At 40.1% G+C, this 25,729-nt stretch overlaps 3 protein-coding genes across 4 annotated transcripts in view; 1 reads left to right on the plus strand and 2 right to left on the minus strand.

Annotated features, from left to right (window-relative positions):
- LOC130698532 (uncharacterized) overlaps window positions 1-25,729 on the minus strand; it is a 65,748-nt gene that overhangs the window by 19,883 nt on the left and 20,136 nt on the right. The gene's annotated exons all lie outside the window — the stretch shown is intronic.
- On the plus strand, window positions 569-11,721 carry LOC130698524 (inositol-trisphosphate 3-kinase homolog). 2 transcript variants are annotated; one of them, XM_059494820.1, is made up of 8 exons: window positions 569-1,056; window positions 8,289-8,546; window positions 9,881-10,112; window positions 10,516-10,646; window positions 10,734-10,868; window positions 10,957-11,130; window positions 11,340-11,513; window positions 11,656-11,721. In XM_059494820.1, the coding sequence occupies exons 1-8, from the start codon at window positions 724-726 to the stop codon at window positions 11,713-11,715; spliced, it is 1,497 nt and encodes a 498-aa protein (XP_059350803.1). In that variant the 5' UTR covers window positions 569-723; the 3' UTR covers window positions 11,716-11,721. The 2 variants fall into 2 exon arrangements, with proteins under 2 accessions (XP_059350803.1, XP_057377176.1); XM_057521193.2 differs by lacking the exon at window positions 569-1,056 and adding an exon at window positions 4,542-5,103.
- On the minus strand, window positions 12,625-21,736 carry LOC130698507 (SET and MYND domain-containing protein 4-like). The gene is made up of 12 exons (XM_057521173.2): window positions 21,616-21,736; window positions 19,857-20,196; window positions 19,318-19,665; window positions 16,358-16,577; window positions 15,765-15,913; window positions 15,446-15,531; window positions 15,190-15,373; window positions 14,666-14,826; window positions 14,310-14,350; window positions 14,161-14,190; window positions 13,799-14,087; window positions 12,625-12,916 (listed from the first exon to the last, which is right to left on the minus strand). Exons 2-12 carry the CDS (start codon window positions 20,191-20,193, stop codon window positions 12,686-12,688), a joined length of 2,076 nt encoding a protein of 691 aa, XP_057377156.1. The 5' UTR covers window positions 20,194-20,196; window positions 21,616-21,736; the 3' UTR covers window positions 12,625-12,685.

Genomic DNA, 25,729 nt, shown 5'->3' on the forward strand with positions numbered 1-25,729 from the left:
CTAAATGTAAAGAAAACATTTATTATTATTATTTTTTAGCCAAGAAAAAAAAAAAAAACAAGTCACGATTTAGATGCGTTGCGACATCCATGTCGACCCTCCAAGTAAATGCAGAAGCGTTCACGCGTTTAGCTGTTCAGTGCACCGTGACGGAGTTTCGAAACACAAGATGTTACCCATTGATCATAAGTGACTAATGAATTTACGTCCCGTTCTTCTTTTTTGTGTCATTTCTTATTGAAATCAGACCGCGTGCAACGGTTTCATTCTGGTACAGACCTGATAAAAGAAAAAAAAAAGGGGGGGGGGATGGGAGCATGAAAGTGAAAATGGACTTGACTGTCAGTTTTGTGCTGGAAGGATTAGAAAGTAAAATGAAAAATTGTACCATCCGCGCACGTGCAAACCATGAAGCATTCGAGTGGTTGGTTGTCCAGATGTGCTTGATGACGTTTGGATGATAATGCTGCCCAAAAGACTGCAGCCTTGTTGCCATAATCCGCAATCGATCACTGACTCGCCATTTTTTAAAATTTGACATTTAAGACGTCGTTGGTTGATCTTTAACCACGTCATTTGGCAACCGAGTCCCCCCATTGAATGCAATCCACTGTTAGATAGGCGATATGGCCATGAAGTGTCTTGATATGGAAATTTGAGGAATGTCCGACTGCTTCGTCAAAGTTCTCAGCTGCTCAGCTGCGACCAACACGTGGTTATCGAATGGGCCACCAGCGGCGCTGGCGTCGGTGTCAGATGTGTCAGTGGGCCCAAGACGTGAGAAGAACAAGAGCAAAGAGTAGGACACAGAGCGTCATATCAACAATCGTTCCGAGATTGGACTCAAAGTCGTTGACTCGTGCCATTCCATTTAGCCAAGTCTTTCTCCTCGTCGAATTGTCTGCCAGAAATTGTGTTTCCACTACGCCTTCGATTCGAGCCAGTCAACTGATTCTGTTCCGAGGTCCCAGCCGATTGTTGATGGGTGTCACAGCTACTTCATTCCCACCGTTCGCCTATTCGCCATGCATTGAACCCATTCAACAACAACAGCAGGTATGATTTCATTACTTTTTCATGTGTCATGTCTTAAAAAAAGAACTAAACGTCTGCCCTCGAACTTTCCCCTTGAAAAATCGCAATGTTGTGGTATTTGTACGTCTGGTGGCAGACGTAAGCCAAACGACTATCAGTCGTTTTTTTTTATACCGACAACACACTGTTTCTCCTTGTTTGTCTTTGTCGAGTTTATTATATACGTCGTGCGGTTGGAGTAGGCCATGCGTGTTTATGCATCGTATGGGAAAATCTGTTTCTAAAATAAGCCTGATTAAGTCGTAACCACCGGTTGTTCAAATATCATGACCGCCATCTGTTTACAACTTCAAAATACCCTTCGATGATTTAACGATTAAAAAGGAACAACAACAAAAGAAAAAAAAAAAAAAAAACTGACCAAACTCAGAACAACATGCACATATCGAGGAGAATATTAAAACGAAATGCATATCTATCGTGAGGGTTCATTTGTTTGTCGTTTGGCGTGACTGTCGTAACATTGTCGATGAATTTCGACGTAAACGACGGGCGGAACCGTCGGCTTTTCGTCCGTCCCTGTGTCTGTTTCAGCATAAATGTCAGTTCGTATAATCTGGAATCGATGCTTTAATACCTTGTGCAGCTGGTTCAATAGAATCGTACACATTTCTCTCTGTTTCATACGGGGAAGTAATTCGTTCGAAGCCAGTGCACCATGTATGTACAGGTGAAAAATTAGCGGCGCGTAAATGATTGACAGTCTCCCTTTTTTTTTTTGGTTCACGATGACACATACGCCACTCTTGAACATACAATCAAAACAGCTGTTTAGTTGTCAGTTGTATTGTTCTGTACGCCAGGGCAAAGGGGGAAAAGAAAAAATTTGGGTAATAAGGAATCAGTTTGATTGAATCCTTAGTTCACCTGTGAGCAGCTTAGCTGCAGGTGAGCAGCGGTCCACGCCCGCGTTCTCATTCGTTTTTTTTTTTTTTTTTTTCTCCCGAATTCATTGATTTTTCTTTTCTCGAATAATCGAACGTATCATGCGATCGTGCTGTTGTTGGTTACGTCACTCGTCTGTTCATCAGGCTGATCCTTGCAACCACCAGGTTTGGTCCTTTTTTTTTTTCTTCGTTTTATCAAATGTTTCGTGACATCCGTTTGTGAGTTTCACGCGTGATAAGTGCACGTGTACTAGCCATTTGTTTAGTGCACAGGCTTTACATCGTAAGTCCCCCCTCCTTTTTTTGTTTTTTTAAATACATGCCTGCGTAGTTTAACATTTGCGCACGCCAAGCAACACGTCTGTAATCGAAAGCAGCCATATCCAGTAAATGGGGCCAAACATATTCACCAGTCCCGCTCGTATCGGACAGTTCTTGGTTAAATTATTTCGACCGAACGTAACTGGAAAAAAACAAAAACAAAAACAAAACCGGGCTTGACAATAGTAGCAATATCTGCATTTTCGAAGGTGAAATTGAAGTATCAAGCATATATGCTTTTTCTCTTGAAGGAAAATTTGAAAATAGAAGGGTAACCGATGAAATGACGGGAGGGAAGGCCTCACGCAGACATTCAAATGCATTTTCTTTTTTCTGCCTCTACCCTCCTCTCTTTCCCACTTGGATCTCATTTTATTTCATTTTTACTTGCGACTGTTCTTTTTTGGAGGTCAGCATTGACGTCAGTAGAGTCACGTGACTGTTGCCTTAGTAACGGGTTGCCTCGCGCGCCGCCCCTTTCGTGTTCGTGTTCCCTTTTTTTTCTCTTCCCATTTCGGTTCGTTTCGAATTCATATTCGAGAATTCTCTTCTCGGTATTGTTTTTCCACCCGCGTGACTACCATCAAGTTTCCATTTTTTGACGTCATTTTTTTTTTTTCTTTTTCATCTATATCACATAAAAGAAGAGAGGCGTCGAGTTATTCGAGAGCGACGAGTACGCACCGCACAATTGTTGCGGCTTCCTGGAACGATTCCCGCTGGCCGTTTAATAAAAAAAAAACACCGAAAAAGAAGAAAGAAAAAACCTGTTGAATGTCCCAATGGTTTTTCTTTTTCTCCTGCCCCCCCCCCCCTTTTTTTTTTCTGAACGCGTCAAGAAAAAGAAATTTTGAACATGAACCAAAGCTCCCGATAGATTAATTTCCAGACGTATTTGCCGGTAGTATTTCTTTCGTGCAAAAGGAAATGTCTACCGTATCAGGACGATCGTGGCTTCTTTGTCGTGCATGTATTACACATGCAATAAGCTTTTTTTTTTTTTCTTTTTGTGTGTGTTGCATTCCATTACGTTCTTTCGCACAGTCCCGTCCTTTTTGCTTTGGGCGGGCAAATGCGCTCGCGGTCGGTTGCCGATTGACGTCAGCAAACGGCACACGGAGAGAGAAGGGGAGAGAGAGAGCTCCCACTTGTTGGAGCTTTCTGATAAAAAACAAAACAAAACAAACACGAAAATGTTTGAAGCAGTAGTATAGAACGGGAGAACAAAAAAGAATAAGGCTAAACAGAAATCATTGACGTCAATTGCAATCCTGTTGAAGCAGTCTTACAAAACAGGTCCCCCCCCCCCCCCACCTCCGCCCAAACGACTTTTTTCCGACCGTGGCGACCCTTTTTTTTTTTTTCTTTCTGGGTAGTAATAGAAATATGGAGTTTGTGCGAGATAATTTACTTTAATGCGTAATTATAGAAGTTAGTATTTTTTTCTTTTTTTCTTTGCCTTTTTAAGGGATTCGATTTTTCTTTTGGGTTGTTGTTTTTATCTGCGTTGTGGTTACTATATCGAGCAGTGAAACCGTCAGTATATCTCTGATATTAGAATGTGTGTGTTGACGTCGAGCGATAGCTTTCAGGGTTCGTGTTTTCTCTCCCACTAGATTAACGACCGCAGACGGATCATGCTCCTCGTTACGGTCAATATTGCACCGATAACGAAAGCTACTTTCTTCTTCGCATCGACATTTCAACCGTACAATTTGAACAACTTTTTTTTTTCCCGAGACGCGCGTTTATTTTTTTTTTTCCAAGAAAAAAGAAAATAGGGAGAAGGAAAGCGAACATGAAATAATCCAGTTAGCGTCAGCTGGTACCAACTTTCGGTTAAAGAAAACTAATGGGAAAAGAACGCAACATTGAAAAAGATAAAAACAAAACAAAAACCTTAAAAAGAAAAAAAAAAAAATGAACAGATATGTCGAGCTCATCATTTCGAAAAGAAAAAGAGAAAAATGTCGAAAACGGGAGATGAATGTGAAGGTGGTAGCGGTGGCGGTACTGGTATTCCCGAAAAACCCGTGCAGCCGCCGTGAAAGCCAAAGTCCCGCACGTTTCAGTTCACCATTGGCTTGTCAGCTCTCGTCCCGAGCGCACGCGATTTTTCAGTCATTCCCTTTTTCATTTTGTTCATTCCATTTTTTTTTTATTATTCTTGTTATTCTCTTTTTTTTTTTTTTTTTGCTTCTCTCTCCTCGCAACTGGTAGTGTCACACCCCGAATCATTTGTCAACGTGTACAACTGTTTTGCTTTCGTCCCTTTTGACAGACATTTCGTTCAGTCGTTCGTTTACATTGAAACATTCTCTCGCCCCCCCCCTCCCACTCACTTCGCGTGTGGCGATTTCGACATGGACATATCCGGCTCCAGTGATTAAGAGCGTAAACGTTTCCAATTCAAGTGTCGTTGTTTGTGCGCGTTGTGTGTCGACATCGTCGAACGCGTCATTTCTTCGTTTTTGTTGTTCGAATAAAAAGAAATCGACACTTCCGTCCGGTCTTCATGAAAACATCGGTGACTCGTTGCCAAGATAGTTTGACTTCGGGTGATTGGCACACGCGTTTCGGCCACTTGACTGGCGCGCTCGCTACGTTGGCGTATCCCCGGAGACGGGAATTTGCGCAGCGCTCCCGCGGACACGATCCAATTCAAACAGTTTTGTCTTTGGCGCGAATGGAGGTCGAACAACGGTTCCCAAGGATGCAGCTAGTGAGAAAAGCCGCTGAACAGTACCAGCGTCTTATTATGGATTGTACTCGACCTACTCTAGCCATCCACCAGCAGCAGGTAAAAAACGATACACGCAAAAAAAAAAAAAAAATGACGGACATTCAATACAAATAAAACCGATTGAATGTCAAAGGTATTTGTTGCGTGCAACGGGACGAACAAAAAAAGGATCCAGGACAATTTTTTTTTTTTTTTTTTTTGGTTGGTGTCCGTGACAGCGGATAACAACCAATTGATCTTACCCAATCTGTTAGATAACAGTTTGTCCTCTTTGGTTGTTACGCAGACGCCATAATCAAAAACTGAACAGAGAGAAGTGGCCATTTCTTTCTTTTTTTTTTTTTTTTTTTTTTTTCGAACGTCATTCAACGACTAACAAACTTAGGGGAGGACCCAGTTCTTTTTCCTGCTAAAATCTTTCAATAAATTTTAGGGGCGTCTTGGTCTATTCGTGCGAAAGAAAAGGTGCATTCGACACAGATTTCCTTTTAGGCAAAAACTGTTTTTATCTCTTGAATGTTTTATATTTCAAAAAAAAAAAAAAAAATACGCAATTGGCTGCAAAAGAAATGAACAGCAGGAGGTGGCCAGGAGTGAAAAGTGGATTTTCGCCTGTTTTGCAATTCAAATTTGGTCGACCGTCTGGCCAAAAATAAATAAATACAACCGCAATTATGAGCTCTTTTTTTAGAAAAAAAAAAAAATAAGTATTAATAACAGCTTATTGTTTTTTATTAGTTGATTATAAACAAACACGGATGTCTAGACAGATAGTATTTTTTTTTTTTTTTTTTTTGCATCTCGTCAATGAGCAGACGAAAGGTGCGCGATAGGTGGGCCTCTCCTTCACCTGCAAATATCATCAGACGAGGAATGAAAGAAGAGGTCAACTATTTTAAACGCAATACCGGTTTTTGATGAATGAAGTATTTTTTCAGGACCCTGAAACTAATGGAGCATCCGTATCCGAAAAGACACACATACACGCAAAAAAAAATCATGTTACTTTTCAAACGTTTATCTGATTCGTTCCGCCCTTCCTTTTCAAGTAGTCAGCTGTTTTTTTTTTTTTTTCGATAACTGGTTATTTTCAATGCGTGATGAATGAATGGCCTTTAATGTCCGGCTCAAAAGTCGCAGCTTGTTTGTTTATCCCATGCGAGCCCATCATTCTTTTTTAGCGGTGAGCGAAAGTGTTCTGGCCATACTCGTGCGCAAGAGGGGAAACAAAAAAAACAACAACGAATTCTTATCTCTTGTAGGTTCGTCTTTTGTCTGTTGGCCCTGGGACTCGATGTATTCGGGAGGGCGTCGCCTTCTTCGTTTACGGTGTCTGTTCTTGTCAAAAAGAGAGAAAATGCAATTTTTTTTTTTTAAGCGTTTCGAAAGAGGAGGGTCTATAATTGGCACACTGCCAACTTTATGTCGTACTATTAGCCGTCACTTGTTTCCAGTTCCAAATTGGGAAGACGAGTAAAACAAGAGAAACGTTACAAACACCATAAGGCGGATGATGATTATTTATTTATTACTCACTTTTTCTTTTTTTTTTTTTTTTTTTTCTATTTTTTATTTCGTTTGCCCTTTCGTCCTTAAGTAATCATTTAGAAAAGGGGAAAAAGAAAAAAAAAAAAAGAAAAAAAAAAAGACGATCAAAAATAATGTCTCCTTCTGATCGACCTTGCCCTGCTTTGGTGTCTATACTCCAACGGTTCCATCTATCTTGTGTTTTCTATTTCCTTCGATCTCCTTTTTTATATGTGTGTGTTTTTTTTTTATTTGCTTTTTTCTTTTGCTTTTTTTACACTTGTGCGTGTGTAACGTTGTCTGCAGCGAAGACGGCCATCACGTCCACCGTTCCATACCAGTCACGTAGACGAAACATTCATTCAAATGGTTTCATCGCTTAATTTTACGTTTCTCCATTTATCTATGATATTTTATTTTGTTGCTTTTTCGACATCGTCTTTCTCGAACACGTAAAGAGAAAGGGAGGACGAAAAAAAAAAGAGGCTCTTATTTATTAGTTTCTACTAGCAATAATTGTCATGTAGAGATAAAATAGAAAGAAAAAAAAAATGGGACGTTCAACTTGTTGCCATCCATTTCGCTTGGCTTTTGAAAGCAAGGTGATTATTTTTTTTTCATTCACCGAGTGCATTACTAGTTTCATATGAGATTCTCAAAAGTAAAAGGTGCAATGTTGCACCGTAAACCCGTCAAGATATCGAATCCGTTTTAATGTGACGGTCCACTTGTGGGGGGGGGGGGGGGGCGTACGGAGACGAGTCATGCGGTGCATAACCTTCACTGTACATAGATAGCGAAAGGATAGGGTTTTTTTTTTTTTTTTTTTTTGTTGTTGGACATTTTATTTGCTAATCGTTAAGACCACCATTAAGAAACGCTTAAAAAGTTCTTTTATTTGGGTCGCCAAGGCAAAGCCCAAAAAGAAAACAAAATTAGGAAAACAAATTCACATCCAAAAATTTGAATGAACCGCCGAATGGCTCGTGACACGTCCAACCAGGCGCGCGTGACACCATTCGACTTTGTTGGGGATTCAGGAGGGAATCGTGATTAGGCCCAAGTCGCACGACGTCCAATATGGAAATGTGTGTCCGGTGCGCGGTGGCTTTTCTGGGCAAGGCTAAAAACCGGATTGAATCAGTTGTGAAACTCACGAAGCGTTTTTAATGGTTTTGAAAAGATTTTTGACCTCCACGAAAAGCCGAACGATTTAAAAATACAGTATATAAAAAAAAAAGAAAAAAGAAAACTGCGACACAACAAAACCGGACTCGTGATGTTTTCACGTTTTGGCGACCGTTTCTGCTGCATTGGCAGGAGTCAAATAGGTTTTGCGCGTTAATTTGCCACTGAGAAAGATGAGACAGGCACGTTTTCATCTATTTTTAATTTTGCAATTGGAAACACATACTCATCGGCTAGGAATGTACGTTACGCAAAAAAAAAAAACAGACGATTCTTTGCTTCCGGTCTATCGTAAAAATTTTTTGCTTTCGTTTTGTATTTTTTACCGTACAATTTTTCGTGACGTACGCAAATGAGAATGCGAGCTATGGTTGCATGTGAACGAAAAATCCAAACTTATGTCAAGGGGTACGGCACAGATATCAACCTGCAACTAATCAACATACTGAATATCAGATAAGATGAGGCTATATCTAACGTTGACATATTTCTCCTTTTGTTTTCTTTGATGACGGTGACTGACGCAGTCGGTCCGCGATGCGAACGGATCGGCGACGAGTATCCAGCAGCACAAACGAGTCGGAGGAGGAACAGCCACCAAACACGGGATAGCCAACCTGAGGAAATGGCGGCCAAGTAGAAACGGATTCAAAGCATCTGGCGTCCCGGCATCTACGACAACACACATATCAGCCAAAGCGGACAGCAGCGCCAAGGACAGTCCAACAACCGGACGTCACACCTGTTACCACGGCGACATGACCATGTTGCAGCTTCTCGCCTTTGTAATTTTCATTTTATATTATTATCATTATTTTAAAGCTCATTTATTTATTTTTTTTTCATATTAACAAATATTTGAATACGTCAATAACGTAATCTTTCTGTGAGGGGGAGTCTCCTGCTCTGGTTGAAATGTCTCATTGACATCACCATAATCTCTTTCCATTGACCACTGATTAACTCATTTCCTGGATGACCCATTTTTTTCTTATCCATTTCGGCCTAATTGTTAATGACGGGCATCCTGTTTGCCACTGGCCGGACCATATTAAACCACCCTCCCTTTTAAAAAAAAAAAAAAAATAGCCCATGATGTTTAATCAGCCTTTTGATAGTGCAAGCCATTAATTTTGCGCGCGATATGGGAAAATCCTCTCTCCCTATAAAGAAAAAAACAAAACAAAACAAGCATCGTGACATCACACGCCAGATTGGGTTACTGTAGTTCTTATCACATCACGTCCGCTGTTGGTGGAGGATTACCACAAGGACGACTGACAGTGCGTTGGATATTTTACGAGACTCTTTCGCGTCCATCGTATCTTTTTATACACACAAAATACGTCATTCCCAGCCGGGCTGAAATAACTCCATCATTGTATTGCGATGGGAAATTGAGGGGGACCCTTTCTTTTCAAGCTCCGTGATTCTATGCATTACGGAAGCATCTAGTGAAAACTGCATCGTAATCCCATTTCCGCATCGTGTTCGTTGTAAAAAAAAAAAAAAATTTCAAAAATGCGCAGAGAGAAAAGAAAAAGAAAAATTCGAAAAAAAAACAAACAAAACAATGGAAAGAATGATGCGAATCGAAACCAAGGGGAAATCGCTTTGCAATTAAAAACAACAATATTAATTTGAAAAAAAAGAAATGAGACCGAGAATCACAAGTGTTTCAGCTTGCGGTTAACGTTCATTTTCTTCTTTTATTCTTACTCGTGGTACATTAAAACAGTTTGTCTAGCTGTAATCAAAGGGCCTCCCCATTCCCCCCCCCCCCCTTTAGTTTTGTGGTTTCACTTGTTTTTTTTTTTTGCGGTAATTTTTACGATACGCTACGTAATTTGTGCTTCAGTTTTTATTTTTGACGGGGTCTTGTTTTCATGTCCAACGTGCGTCCCCCTTTTTTTTTTCTTTCTTCTCTTCGTTGTTGTCTGTGGCTTTGACTCTCATGGTCTCGTTCTGATTCTGCCTTTTGAGGCTAATTGAAATCAGAGAAGCGTTTGTTTTTTTAGACTTAACGATTCACATCTCGCGTTGTGTAACGTGAAGGTTAAAATTTCAGATAAGAAAGAAACATGAGCATCTTATTTAATTCGTTTCTTTAAATTTTTAGAATGCGCTCGATCTGTCAGCGCCGGCCACTGACGTCCTGTTGAAAAATCGGCGCTCGTCTTGGGTTCAGTTGTCGGGTCATCCGGGCTCGTTTGCTCCGGCCGGTCTCGGAACCTTATGGAAGAAACAAGGCTCCGACAACAACGAGCAAGTTGTTTACGAGGCTCTCATGAAGGACTCTGCTAGCGACATCGTTCCCAAGTATTATCGCGACGTCAGCTACCAAGGCGAAAGTAATTTTCATCATTTTTTACAGTTTAACTTTGTTCGTCTTTTGTTTGCCTTTTCTTCTTATCTCCGTCTCCCTTTTTTTGTGTGTGTTATAATTGGCCCTCTATCGGCGCATCCGGTCGAAAGGATACGTCAAATTAATAATGCCTCCGCTTTCTTTCGCAATTCCAGATATAGTTAACGGTGTTTTCCACAAATTTATGTACACATACTTTATGTTTTGAAAAGAAAAAAAAAAGAATAGTCGAGGAAAAATGTAATAAGCCCGGGGTAGTAGGACAGCGGTGGTTACGGCGGCATAAATTCTTTAGCGACGTCAATGCCGAAAGTGAATAACACGGAATTTTTCCTTTCTTTTTTTTTTTTTTTTTTTTTTTCTTTTCTGTTCTTTCCTAATTGTTGCAGGTTTCATCGAAATGCAAGACTTGCTGCACGGTTTCACCGATCCCAACGTCATCGACATCAAAATGGGAACGCGAACGTTTCTCGAATCTGAAGTTACCAATACAGCGGCCCGATCGGATCTCTATCAAAAGGTACGCTACAAGAATGCAATGATGCAAAATCTTTTGGTCTCTCCCGTAACATGAAACGATTCCCGCTTTTTCTTTTGGTCCGTCCAGATGGTGAAAGTCGACCCAACTGCGCCAACCAGAGAGGAAAATGAGTTGCAGGCCGTCACCAAATTGCGTTACATGACGTTTCGCGAGCAACAGAGCTCGTCTTGCAGCCTCGGATTTCGTATCGAAGCCATTAAAGTACGTTTCGAATAAGCCAACTGGTGGAACAAAAAAAAAAAAGAGTTTTAAAACATTTATATTTTTTCTATATCTGGCTTAATTACAGTTCCAAGGCAAACCGCCCGTCAGCGAATTGAAAACGGTGCAGACCCGCGAAGCCGTCCAATCGATGCTAAAAGTGTTCCTCGGCCGGGGCCCTCATGTCAGGAATCAAATCCTGAGTAGGCTGAAACACATCAGGCAGAAATTTCAGGAATCGCCTTATTTTCAAACGCACGAGGTATACAACGCATTTTCGTTTGTTTCGTTTTTTTTTTTTTGTTTTGTTTTCGTGGACATCCTTGAGCTCTCTGTTGGCTGAGGTACAAAAAGAGCAAAAACAAAAAGAAAAACCAAACCCAAAACAAAGAAATGCGTCGGCCATAATTCTAACGTTCTCTCTTTTGTTCTGTCCGACGTTTGGTGAACGATTGGCGGTACCATTTATAGGTTGTCGGCAGCAGTATTCTGATCATTTACGACAGCCAACACGTCGGCGCTTGGGTGATCGATTTCGCCAAAACCCTCTCGCTGCCTGATGGTGTGAGCGTCTCTCACCGACAGCCCTGGCAACAAGGCAATCATGAAGAGGGATGGCTTACGGGTATCGATAACCTCATTCAGGTAATGAAAAAAAAATAAATAAATAAATAAAACGAACTCCCACGTAGAATCACGTATTAAGCAAGATTTTATATTAATGATTTCCGTTTTTGTGACCATCTTTAAAACTGTCTTTTCATTGTTTTTATAATTATGATTGCAGGATATCGAGGCCCTTCATTGCGATGCATCTAATGCGAAAGAAATGCACCTGAAACGATAAAATTGATTCGCGAAAAGTGAACGAGGGAGAAAAATGGAGAGGAAAAAAAAAAACCAAACAAATTTAGGATAATAACTTGCAACGAAATTCTTCCGTTTTTTTTTTTTTTTTTTAATTGGGTTTTGTTGGCTCTTCCTCATTTGTTCCATGCGGTTCTAAATGCTTATGTAAATTGTAATTGAATGAATTGTATCTTCACGGTTGCCAATGGAACGTCTCTGTATACGCGAAAACAACACGAAGAAATCAATTTGCAAGTGTGTCCAAATTAGGAAGTCTTTTGATTCCGATTTGTGTGTGTGTGTCTGTGTGTGTGCGTTTGGCCTAGAGGTCTTTGAAATCACCTTAAAGAAATCCCCACGACCTGTTTTTTTCTTTGTTTCACGTATATCTCCCACCAGTGCGTGCTTGTTGTTCTCTTATCTCCATCGTATATCGCTTGTGCCTCGAGATGTCCTTTTTCTCGCCGTAAAACACACCTCAAGTTATTTTTCTCGCCAAGGACCAAACAAAAGAACTCCCCCCCCCCTTCTTCTGCTCCTCCCCCCCCTCAAAAAAAAAAACTAACAACGAAAAAAAAAAAAAGATAAAATTTGAGATCCAACTATCGTAAAACTAAGAATTACGAAGAAGAAAAAAAAAAATTTGTTGTTGGCATTATCTATTACTGGAACATTTTGTGTTCTACATTTTTTTTGTATTGTATTTTTGCCCACCTCACGAATGGTGTCCATCCGAGAGACGTGGCCATTCCTTTTTTTTTTTTTTTTTTTTTTTTTTTTATTCCTGATTTTTTCGTTTATTTTTGTGTTGTTGCCCGTCTTTTTGTACGCGGCCCGTCACGAGTGGAGATGAATTGACGACGACGTTGACAATATAAAAAGAAAACCAAGAAAATTGTCATTCGATTTGGAAAGGATGTTATATTTTAAATCTTGTTGTTTTTCTGTTTTGTGCGTTAGTAGATGAATCAGCGGCGTTCGCTTTGCATGGTTTCGTAAATGATGTTGCCCTGCGCCAGCATACATCTTCGTGCCTTTTCCTGACATTGGATGTAATCACGATAAGGCGCGCACAGAATATCGTCCAACTTGGCCATCGTCTGCAGGCAGCATTCCAACGCGCCGGCGAAATTCCCTTGCTCCAAGAGCTCGCTTCCGCGAACGAACGACCCTTCCGTATCTTGCAGATTTTGCAGACTCTGAAAATAATCATTTTTTGTTTTCATTAAACAGAATTAAAAAAAAAAAAAGCGGAAATTAAGGGCATCGAGTGATTGGTTGAACCGTGCCGCCGAGACCTTGGACTTGCCGAACGTTTTTCACGATTTCATATTTTCGATGAAATTGAAAGAGGAAACCCAAATCGATAACGAGGCGAAAATTGAACAACCGAGTTTAGCATTTTTTCGTCTTTTATCTATTGAAGTCTTCGTTCCCTCTTGTCACTGGGTGCAGCCGTGACGCAGCAAGTGCCATTTTCTACTCGCTTTTCAAAGGAATAAATCCTGAATAACGAAACTTTGACAGCTGGTTTTGACGCAAGTGATGAGGACTGCGCGTGATGAAAGCGATCCATTCACGCCATTGCAGCGTTCATGTAAGACGCATACTTTTTTTTTTTTTTTTTTTTTTAAAGTTTGCCTTAAAAAGCGTAACGATCCATTTCCCAGTTTTTCGCCAAATTGTTTTCAAACATTTCGCAATTAACCGGACAATTTATCAGATCTCTTTAAATGGTCAAAACGAATTATTTCTCTACATGTAGGAAAATGGCCATCATGTTTTTGAAAAAAAAAAACATTCAGGAAATTTGCAGCCCAACCTGCACCTTCAGGTAAAGCCTAAAGCTGTCCAGCAAGTTCAATTTGCTTGTGGTTGTTATTGCTTAGTTTGCACACGATTTGTCTTGTTTTCTTTTAATTTTTTCCATCTGATTTCAAGGTTCGTCGTTGTTTCTACCGGGCCGGTTTCTTGCCGACAAGGCCACATTATATACTCGGGCTGGGCCACCTGGAAGCCTGGGTGTGCATACGGACGCGATGGGACGCGCATGTTTTTTTGGTTTTTTTTTTTTGGCTTACCTTGAGAATATTGTTGCTCTTCTTGCACGAAGGACACGCGATGAACGGCGTCATAGTGTCAGCGGCAACGACCAGCGGCTTTCGGCAGGCAGGATCGCGGCAGCGGAAACGAAGAGAGTCGTCCGTCATCTCGCCGATCAACGGCCAATTTTCCGCACAAGGTAAGCAACGGCAATCGAACCAGTATCGATCTTTGAGCGATCGTTGACGATCGGCGCGACGTTTTTGCGTGAAAATGGGGCCGTAATTTTCGTTAACCATCTCGCCGCGTTGGAAACTCTTAATGGCTCTTTTTAAATCAAAAACCACAACAGTTTTTAAACATTAACGGTTTTAGCTGTAGATCGATATCAAAGTATTACCTTACGATCATCACGTCGCCGATAAAGCACCTACGTAAATTATTGTAGAATTCAAAAAGAAGATGAACGAACATTTGAAATGGGAATATTTTTAGAAACAAAAAAAAAAAAAAAATAGGAAACGTTTAACGCGAGTTGATGTTTTGTACCTGATTACACCTGGCTCGCAACTATGGTTTAAAAGCGCTACCTATTATGGTGATGAAAAAAAAAAAAAAAACCCAACAGAAACCGAGCGTTAATAAGTTTGGCTACTGCGCAACACGTTCGCAATTAGTGCGGCGGGACAATCCAAGAGCTTTCCATTCTCTGCGGAACAATTCTAACAGGTCTAAAGAATAGCGCTCGATTGTGCATGAAGCGTATGGAACAAAATACAAAGCAATTGAATTTGATCGGAAGACGTGAACAACAAGTGCTTAGATGCAAACCATTTGCTTCCGGCCATCTGGAAAAAAGTTTACAAGACAAAACAAAATGAACATCATTTGCGTATAGACAATACCGTCGGATAAACACCGGCTCCTAAAAAGAAAGTTTTCGCTCCATCCATGCTGCCGGGGCGATCCATCCGCAATTCGGAAACTTCGTGTGCGTTAAACTGAAGCAGCTGAAGATGTCTTAGCAACAACGAACCGATCCATTTCTCTTGGTCTGAAAGAGGTTCTACGATTTCGAAGAGAAAGAAAAAGAGAGGGGAGATCGTTAGCGAATGAAAATGTACCAAGTCTACGCAGTTTTCTTGTTGTGCAACGAATAAAAGGGAGCCGATCTAAGGAGTTTTATTCTTCCGGAAGGACGGCCGCCGTGTTTACTTCCTCTTCCAATCAGGGATAGATTTTTAGGATAGTGAGGAGGGGGGCTTCTTGGAAAGGCGATACGCACGCGGGACCAAACAAGGAAAAGCTCTTAAGCATCTTTCGCTTCATGGACCACCAACTTCACCACGTATACACAACGAAAAACTGCGCTAGTTTCGCCAACAGGAAACTAAAATTTTAGTTCCTTAGTTACGGACTTTGTTCTTACCTGGAAAGTTAAACTCGATCGGCTTGATTGCTCCGAAATATCCGCCCATTTTCAAACATTTCAGAAGGAAATTGGCCATCAGAGTCACGTGGAAGAAGCTCTCCTTATTGCGCATGTGTTCGTGAGTGACCAATTGGCAGGTCTTGATGTACTTCTTCGTCTGTTCACTTAGGGCAACGCCCTTCTGTTTTTAGGAAGCATAAAAGAAGGCACTTTCATTCGTGATCGTTTGTAATGACAATGTAGTTTGTATTGCCTGTAACTCAGGTTTTTCAATAAACGGCCTGACGTCCATGAAGAAGCTGGGCGGATGGATCGCAATCATCCGCAGCGATAAATAGCCTAAGAAAGAAAGAGAGAAAAATTTTAATTTCTCGTTTAAATGAATCACTGGCTTATGACAAACGCAAAAGCCCCATTTATCATGGAGCTTTAATTACGAAACAGCGATCCGTTGCGCAATATTTCATTGGCTCACGCTTGTGCACGAAAATTGTTTAAAATTCAACGTCTAATGTTTTTGTCATTACGGGCACTAGGTACTATTATATCTGTGTGGCTTGTTTTTACTGTACATGTAATACTGATGCCAGCCGCGTCGATGTAACTGAGAAGAGGGCACTCGATCGCGTGATATGCGGCCATCGCTTCAGAACGGCAGGTGACAGAACAGAAATTCACGTTGGTGCAGTTTGGACACGGTAGCAACTCGCCAAGATCCAGCCTGAAATAACGAAATGCCCTTTAAAATTGAAACCACCGCGAATGTAAAATTCAATCGATTTTTTTTTTCCTCTTTTGAGTTTGATGAAAAGCATGTTTCCTTTTTTTAATTGATTGCCTAGGCTGACGGCGTCATCAAAGTGTAAGTGCCAATCACGAGTGAATGGCCAAAAGTGCCCTTTTCACGCGTAATCTTTTTTTCCTAAAAATGCCTGCATACGAAAGAGATCGTGTGCTCCATCATGTCTGACTTTTTCATGAAATGCGTTTGACTTGAACGTAAGCGCGTACGTTAAAATACGTGAACTGATTCGTCTTTGTCAGTTCGATATCGCAAGGACTTGTGGGTCGTCAACGGAGATAATGGTGATGATGATTCGCCATGTTATCACGTGCGACATTATTATTACGTTCGTGAATTATGAGCAACAAGGGAGACACTTACGGTCGGTAGCAGTGATGGCAGTGCGTTGGAAATTTCTCCGGATTCATAACAGAAGCGTAAGGCGGTTCAACAGCGACCACGTCGCCAACTCGAATCGGCGCATCAGCGACGCCATACCGTCCCAAAGCGGCGTCCTCGTCAATTCGGATCTTCTTGGAAAATGAAGGATGTTCAATGTTCTTACCAGCAACGACGTCAGGTAGACGTTTCTCCTCATGATCTGTTCAAGAAATGAATATGTTTTTCACACGTAAACAAATGTGTCAGTCCAACCATTTTTAAATTTAAATATCTCAAAAACTACGAACTCCAGGTCAAAATAAAGATTATTTTTGAGATTTTCATTGAATTGCGAATAGAAATCATACATTTTAAACTATATTTAGACTTCTGCCAAAAATTAAAAAAAAGTCGGGCTTATTTTGTTGAACTTATTTTGTCGGGCTTATTTTTTAAAATCTCTTGGAATAAGTTAAAAATCATACAATTTACTCAATATTTAATGCTGATTCCGAAAAAAAACGATTCGTTTCTTCGCCAAATCAACTGTTTTTGAAATATCCCAACTAAATATGACGTGGGATGCTAGCGCTGGAACGTGCTAGCGCAACAACTTTGTTTACCCATTTTTTACGTTTAGTTGAAAAGCAGTAAGTGCCACGTTAAAATAAAGTCAATATTAATGATTCTTGTTCTATGTTGAATCAAATTCATATCTTTTGAACTATATTGAGAATTTAGCAAAAACATTTTAAAGAAGTCGGGCTTATTTTGTTGGGCTTAAGTCGCGAAAAAAGTCGGGTTTAAAATTTTTACTATCCTTTTGATTTTTAAATGAAACTGGTATTCCAGATAAAATAATTTATAAAATAATCGAAATAAATGTTAAACCAGAGAAGTGGTGGTCTATAAAAAGTGGGTAAATATTCCTTACAAAAGTATGTTAGCGCAAAAATCCTTTCTTCTGTTTTCCACGTTTTTTTTTTCGAAAACTATAGACCTGGCGCAAAAATAAACTTGATTTTTGTGATCTTCGGTCAATTTTGAACTGAAGCCGTGTATATTTAACTAAATTTAGAATTTGGCCAAAAATGCCAAACCTTACCACTTTTGTCAAAATCGGCCAAAAACAACATTTCTTTGAATTCAATTAAAATCACACACTATAATCCAAATTGAACACTAATTTCGATTCAGGTATGGTTTTTCTTCTTAAACTAGCCGTTTCTAAAATAAAATAAAGTGCAGTTTGAAAACCAAACGTAAAAAACGGGTTAACACATCTGTGCGCTAGCACGTTCCGTCGTTACGTTGTACATCTCATTTATTAGGTATTTTTCAAAAGCAATTGAGTTTATGAAAAAACCAATCATTTTTTCTGAATAAGCATTAAATTCTGGGTATATTGTGTGATTTTTAACGTATTCCAAGAGCTTTCGATTTTTGGCTGATTTTGACAAAAGTGAGAAGGCTATAGCCTTCGCACTTTTTCATTTTTGGCCAAATTTCAACTTTAGCTTTCAATATACGATTTCGATGCAGAATTAAATGCTAATCACGAAAATCAAGTTTATTTTTTAATTAGTCTTATAGTTTTTGAATTAAACTTAAAAAACCAAAGAAGTCGGGCTTATTTTGTCGGGCTTAAAATTTCTATTAATTTTCCTATTTAAAAAATAATATCATAAAATCCACATAACTTTACATCAATAAGGTTCAAAATTTTACATGGAACATGAAAATGAAATTTGTTTTTACGCAGAGTTTATGGTTTTTGATTAATTTAAAATATAAAAGTTGGTGCGATGGAAATTTTAAGGCCGACAAAAAAATAAGCCCAACCTTTTTGGTTTTTAAGGTTTAATTCAAAAACTATACGGCTAATCGAAAAATAAACTCGATTTTCGTGATTAGCATTCAATTGTGCATCAAAATCATATGTTTAAAGCTAAAGTTGAAATTTGGCCTTCTCACTTTTGTCAAAATCAGCAAAAAAACGAAAGCTCTTGGAATACGTCGAAAGTCACAAAATATACTCAGAATTTAATGCTGATTCAGAAAAAATGATTCGTTTTTTCGTCAAATCAACTGCTTTTGAAATATACATTATAAATGAGATGCAGAACATCAGCGGCGGAACGTACTAGCGCACAATTGTGTTAACCCGTTTTTTACATTTATTTTTAAAACCACAAGTTTTACGCAAAAATAAATTCAATTTTCGTGATTCTCGTTTAAATTTGAATCGAAATAATGGGTTTAAAAGGATATTTCAATTTTAGCGAAAAATGAAAAAGTGGGAAGGCTATAGCCTTCTCACTTTGGTCAAAATCAGCTAAAAATGCAAACCTCTTAGAATTCGATAAAAATCACGCAGTATACTCAGAATTGAATGCTGATTCTAAAAAAAGAGTTAATTTACTCGTAAGCCAAGCCGTTTTTGAAATATACGGTATGAAAATGCTATTAGCGAAACGGCGTTTTCCGACCAACACTCCAAGATATGGCATTACATAATAAAGGCCCATAGACCTAAGTGATAATGGATTCTATTACAGCGAGGCTCGTTTGGCACGACAGGCACTCAATATTTTCTTGTTGTTGTTGTATATTTTAGTGAACTCCATGGCCTCTCTAATGTATTGCTTATATTCAGCATAACCCGATTTTTTTTGCACGCATTAAATTTTGGCTGTTGCCAAGGAGATCGGCACACCCTCCATTTGTTTTTGTTTTTTCTTGTTTTTATCTTAGGGTTTCACGCAACGAGGCTGTTCTATTAGTAATTCCTTGTCTCTAATCAGTGAGTAGACCACTAAGTTGGCCTAAACGCCGTTGTTTACGTGCGCTCGTCAAGTTAGTTGTGATAAAAACTACATCCCTACATGCAAAACAAATGCGCGATTATTCAAATTTAAATGTAAACGATCTCTGTTATTGTTTGGAATAAAGCTGCTTACCTCTGACTGATTGAATGCTTACAGCCGGAATTATTTTATTCGGTATCGCAGATTCGGAAATTAATTGTTTCATATCTCGTTCAAACTGTTGGCGTTTGACAAGATCCAAACGTGAATCGCTCACGCACTTGACGGCCAACTCGCAAACTGCAGCGATCTCCTCTGTCGGCCTGCCCAGAGCCAGCAAACATTTAGCTTGCCTTTCGACTAGTTTGTAACGTAATTCGTCTGGGTATCCGTTGGCTAACGCTTGATCAATATCGACAAGCGCTCGAGCGTAAGCATCCAGATGGAATAAGGCGGCCGAACGATTGGCGAACGCCATGGCTAACTGGGGTTCTTCACTTTCTAGAGAGTAACAAACGGTAAAGGTTATTGCCCTTTGTTTTCCTTTTGTTTTGTTTGTTTTTTAATCAAAGACATCGTTCACTACACACAGGGTATCCAATTACAGATGAAATATTGTGTTCATGCCAATCATTAAAAATGTGTTTTTGATATGACTCTTTCCAGTGTATGTAAATTCGTTTTTTTTTTACCTTTGAAGATGCTGGGCGCTTTGGCGATGGCTTCCGAGTAGAGCTGCACTGCGCGCTTATAATTTTTCTTCTTGAAAAATTCGTTTCCTTCCGTTCGCTTCTTTTGCGCGTCGGGCGCCGATTTGCCGCTGGGTAGCGACTTGGCCATCGCCAGTGACATTTCTTGCGGTATTTCATGAACGTAGGGTAGATTGTGAACGAAAATGAATCGTTCCTCGTCATTGCAACAGGCTTTCAAGCCGGCCAAGTCGCCGTTGCGAAGTTTCCTCAGTACGGCCAAATGATAAGTTTTGAAAAATCCATTTTTCTCTCCGAAATTATCGTCGTCCTCCATCATTTTCTGCCATCGAGAGACGTCAAGAAATGTGTTCTTTATCATAATTGCCTTGAAAAGGGGGCAGCCTCACGCGTGACTAAATTTTACCGACATCTAACTGCGTGTTACAGCTCAATTGGCGACGGGGAACTTGGTACTCACTGGCTCCGTAATGAAATTCTACGCAGTCAATTTTATTTTTTCTTCGCAAACCGGCTTCTGATTACATGCGTTCACTGACGGCGACGTCCCTAATTCACCCTGTGTGTGTATAGCTGTACCTTTGCGAACGAAAGCAACCCGCTTCGCTTTTTGTTTCCGATTTAGGACGAGCTGACTGCGTCTTTCGAAAAGGGGAAGGAAATAAAAGATTTCATTCCCCATTTTCTTCTGGTGCTATTTATAATCCACAAACAATAAGAAACAAGCAAGCGAAAACCCGTTCGCCCGTAATTGATGTTTATTATGCATATTCACGACTTCCCTGTTATTGTCGTGCGGCGCAGGAAATGTGGTCTTTTCGTTTTCCCTTCTTCTTGTTGTTGCTGATGTTACATTTATAAAGAATGGGCTAATTTCTTTGGCGTAAAAGGAAAATCAGTTCAACATCTCAACTCGGAATAGCCTCGTGCACAATCTCAGTTACGAATAACAAATGGAAGCCTTTCCTTGTAGTATACCTGACGTTCATTTTCTTGAGTTATCGTGTTGCTCCGTAGTGGTTTTTGCACTACAATGGTTGTTGACGTCCCGAGTAACAAGCTCCCGGCAACCAGGTAACTTAATGAGATTCGAAAATTGGAGAGAAACTCGTGATATTAATGGGACTTCTTTTTCAAGCTTTTCCGCAACTAGATCAAATTGTCCTCTTCCATTGGCTTTATTTTTTTGGCCGGTTTTCCCACTCCAGTCTCGTTGGTCAAAGTTTCTTTGACACACAACCAAACAAGGTATTACGTAACACGTTACTGAAACTGTAACAACAAACGAACTGTCTGTGGCTTAATTAGGGGTAGGCATACAGCCAAGTTTAAAGATAAAAAACGTTGAAAATAAACCAATCACGTCAAATCGACAACAATCACGAAACGCGATTTCATGCAGCACGAATACACGGCTAGGCTTTCGTATCGCACGTCACATTTGGCTCTGAATGTCTTTAAAACTTGGAGTGGAATTTCGCTTATAAAACAGAGACAGGTGAATGTTTTGAAGTTTCTTAATTAGCAATTATTAACCTGCCATCGCCGTAAGTTCCATTTCTCTACAGCTCACAGGTGATTAGACTCTATCGACTAAAACGTCAACAAATGCCATTGTGATTGGTGCTGTGGAATCTCCTCTTGATGATGGAAACGTGCATCGTTAAGTAAAACTAGTCAACGCGCCTCATTCTTACCTCATCTGCTTTTTAGTTAAATCAAACAACAATTCGTTACTCACAGTTTAAGTCCAACGTTGAACAGCGTTGCTTCGGCAAGAAATTTCACAATGTGGACCGAGCTGCACGGACTAAAAGTTCCAACTCGATTTGTCAAAATACGTGGAAGAACTAGACACTGGAACACCGTAATGTCGAACCGCTTGCGACTCTTCTCCAGCGAGAAAGGCAGCAATTTTATCTCATTTTTTTTTTCTCCTCCCTTTCCTGTTCATCAGACCCTTTCAGACGGATCTATTTTTGTCTGGAGTGAGCACATTCTCCAATCCGCTTGTCGAGAGAAACAAAAAATATATGCCGAGCCCATAAGGATGTTGACTCTATCGTTTTGCTTTACCCCCAGGTCCGACGTCTGCTCTTCCTCGTTCTTCCCCACCGCTTTATTCTATTTCAAGATTTGGTTTTATTAAGTGGCTTCGGCTGGTATAGCGCAGTTCGAGGGCTCATCCGTCTTTTTGCATATGGCGCAAACGAGCACGTTTAATAACCGCATGTTCTCCAAATACGTTGCGCATATTGCAATACAAGTGCTCCAAGTGAACGAAAGAGATTGATGTAACCCATAATCCGTATTCGCAATATAGCGACATTTCCATGTTAATAGCATTTTCTACGGGAATATCAAATGAAGCCCAGTGTGCCGTGTGCACAGCGTTGTGACGAACTGACGGCCATGCTTTGTTTCACTACGCCGGGGTACAGTTACGTTGGTCGTTTACGACTGTTGCCAGGAGAGCTTCTAATCATCATGAGCAGAAAGAAACAAACGCTAGGACGCCATGAGAAAAAGCGATGAGCCTAATATGGATTGTGATAGCTATGAAACTGATTGATGCTATAAGCCGACAATACGTAGGTTTATAAGAAAACAGTAGTCGTCCGTGACCACTCAGCTTTTAAGCCAATCACTATAGCGATGCTCTTCCGACGAGAAGAAAAGAAAGCGAGATCACCTGGTGACATTCAACGACGTAAATCGAAAGAGGCTTGTACTCGCATGTGCCTAAAATGGTTTTCTTCTTTAGAAAAAAAAAAAAAGAGAAAAGGAAATGAGGAAACAAAGGGATGGACACGGCTGAAATCCAACGTGAGTAGCTAAGTTACGTATTTACGTCCCTTTGTCGTGCCCATCTTGTGTTATGATATCGTTTTTCTGTTCGTAGAAATTCGATTCGCTTTAGAGTACTGGTTCGTTTACGGTACCTTCGGAAAACGTATTTATTTTTTGAGGTAATTGACAACTCAACGTCCTGACGATGTCCTTCCGCCAACTGATCGTATTTCGACCGACGAGCTACTTGGTTACGAAACGCGAAATACGGCGAGGTATAAAAACTGGCCTACTATAAGTGTAAACTAATACAGGCATACAATGTGTACCATTTCCGCTAAGACATTTTCCGTTCTACATTTTAGTTTTTTGTTTACTACGTTACCATAGCGAGCAAATCAGATTATGATTTTTACGATGGCAACCAGAAAGCGTATTGTGCTTCGCAATCTGAAGTGATGCCTTATAAGGTTAATGACGGTTTTGTGTTCAACGGGGCAAGCAGAAAAACCGAAACGCACATCCATTTTCTTTCAACACAAATACAGGGTTGGAAAATAAAATCTTTTTATCATCAGTGAGAGTAATCTGACAACTGTTTTATCGAGCAGTATTCGTACGTCAGCTGATCTATGCTCGGTGGAGTTCGCGACCCCTTCAAACAAATGTCAAGATTCTTCTGCGGCTGAGAAAAAACGTGCAATTCAATTAAAAAGACGAGTGCATGATTACAAAAGGGTCTGTGCTTCTTGCCGTCGGGACCGTTGCATTGTTACCATGCAATGTGCATCCAACAACCATCGAGAACAGGTTCCCTCAGCTACAAAAGACCGAACATACGAAACCGACATTCGTCTTTTGTACGACGTTTTAATGCGAACGTTCCACATTAGATTACATTTTTTCCTCTGTTTTGACGCACAAAATTGGCTGCTGAATGCAATCGAAATCAAGTCCCAAACCTATTTAAAATGTTCCCCATGTCAAAGGCTATTGTTAAGCGCCAATGCACTTGAATAGCGGAAATGGTTTTATGCCGATTTTCTGCTTGTTTCTGTTTCAAACAACCAGCATAAGAATACGCTTCATCAGCATCTTTGAATGCTAACAGAAGCCATCGGTTACTATGTGGGGTCTGGAAATATGCAAAACGAAAGAATTTACATTTCGTTTCGCGAATGGGGATGCCATCGTGACTTATCATCCTCATCACAAATGTTTGCTTTCACGAATTAATTCCAAGATGACGAAGCAACTACACGTTTCGTAAACACGCGACATTAAAATCAAGGGAAGGATTCAATTAAAAGAAACAAACAGTTGGGCAATGACAGCGATGCAACTATTCTGGCACTGGTCACGAAGCACTTCTCAATATAGTATAGGTTTAATGGACAGATTGCATCATCAAATGCAAGCGCGTGTAGTTACCTTACTTAACTCATGGAGTGTAGGATTGCAAGTACCATCGTTATGGACATCTTGCGTAGATAAAGTAATCGAGTCTCGTTTAAATAGATGATGGGTCTATGAACATCATTCACGAGGATCTTAACGAGTACAATCTCTGACTCACTCTCGCTCTTTTGATCCATTGTCCTTGTATTCAATCAATCCTGACAATATTCGAAGACCACAAGGGAAAAAGAAATCTTCATGAGAAAAGAAAAATATGGGGAAAAATATTGATTTGGGTGTAACCATTGGCTGCATTCCATGTACGGATGCGATCTGTTTCCAAGACGAATTGGAAAGAGATTGATACATCTTTGTTCTCTTTTGATGTGGGTACTTGTCCGGCATACGATGGATGAATGATCCCATTCTGCGTTTGGAGAGAAAATAACCTGTAGGTTTGCAAACATAACAGACTATATATATAGCCGCCATGGATATGTTCTCTCTGTCTCTATATATGCCTATAGAAATTAGATAGGATTCTTACATTTCATTTGTCATTGGCGCACGTAGGAACGATGCGGCGTAAAAGGATTTACGTGTGACGTTGTTCTGGAGCCAGCAGAAATCCATTGCCTCTTTCATGATACATTTCCAGATGGAAACATGTGATTATTCTGGCAACAAAAAAGACTCAAATCCTACTTTTCTCTCCTGATGCTACTTCGTCCACCTTCACAAAACGCATCCGCTATGCGGACAGCAATCAAGAAGATCAAATGTTTGGAAACATCACGGCCGATGATTCCGCAACAAACATTGTAGAGACACCGTATACATTTAGCTCGCATCCGGAAGCAGAAGATGGATCGCTGATATGATTTTTCAGAGGCGTACGTGCTGTGGGACACGATCCATCTCTTGCAACAAAATAAAAATCTTGAAGAGCCGATTCATTACTGGTGCTAATAAAATCGTCAGCATCCGGAGGACTTTGTCTTTCCTATTATTCCTTCCGTTCGAGGAAATAAAAACAAACTCCATCCATAAACTCCAACGGATCGTGAAAAGGGAAAGTAAGAAAATACAAAACTTATTATTGATGGACTGTTAGCTACTTTTTCCTTGCGGCCAAGGACAAACATGTTTCCTCCCGCTGCAACAAACAATAAAAAACGAATACAACATGGCACCAACTTGTCACTACCGAAAAACATTAAAGTGCTGCAGCGTATGTGTACACGTCGGGTCACGGAGTCACGTTCACGTTGCCGTCGAAGCGCGACAGTCGGATACGTCCGAATGCAAATATATGCACAAGCTTGAAATTCAATGGAATAGTTTCGAATTTACAGAAGAAATTGTGAACAATGTCTTCCATTCCATTTCCGCTTGGCGCTTCATTGTGGCAAAGTTCGCAAACGAGATAATGCAAATTTATACTTTTAAAATAAACGTCGCAAATGTTTTTCGTTCAGATTTCCCAGAACGCTTTCTATTCAATTCTCCCTTTTCACTCGTCCTTTTCTTCCATCGCTACTTTCTCATTGTTGTACAAAGCTCTGTGGTTTGATTACTTTATGACGTTCAATTGCCTTTCAGAGGTGAGATTTTTCTTAGTTTTCTATTGTTCGTCTGTCGTTTCAGCTCACCATATCAAACTCAGT

This window comes from Daphnia carinata, chromosome 3 (assembly GCF_022539665.2).
Source record: "Daphnia carinata strain CSIRO-1 chromosome 3, CSIRO_AGI_Dcar_HiC_V3, whole genome shotgun sequence".
Taxonomy (NCBI): Eukaryota; Metazoa; Arthropoda; class Branchiopoda; order Diplostraca; family Daphniidae; genus Daphnia; species Daphnia carinata.

Bases quoted from the DNA above. Each gene is read 5' to 3' on its own strand.
- LOC130698524 (XM_059494820.1), top strand. From the start codon at position 724: ATGGGCCACCAGCGGCGCTGGCGTCGGTGTCAGATGTGTCAGTGGGCC. The intron at 10,113-10,515 runs GTAATTTTCATC...TAATTGTTGCAG, and splicing joins CGTCAGCTACCAAGGCGAAA to GTTTCATCGAAATGCAAGAC. The intron at 11,131-11,339 runs GTATACAACGCA...TACCATTTATAG, and splicing joins CTTATTTTCAAACGCACGAG to GTTGTCGGCAGCAGTATTCT.
- LOC130698507 (XM_057521173.2), bottom strand. From the start codon at position 20,193: ATGATGGAGGACGACGATAATTTCGGAGAGAAAAATGGATTTTTCAAA. The intron at 15,914-16,357 runs GTAAGTGTCTCC...TCGTTATTTCAG, and splicing joins TGCCATCACTGCTACCGACC to GCTGGATCTTGGCGAGTTGC. The intron at 12,917-13,798 runs GTAAGCCAAAAA...GATTATTTTCAG, and splicing joins AGAGCAACAATATTCTCAAG to AGTCTGCAAAATCTGCAAGA.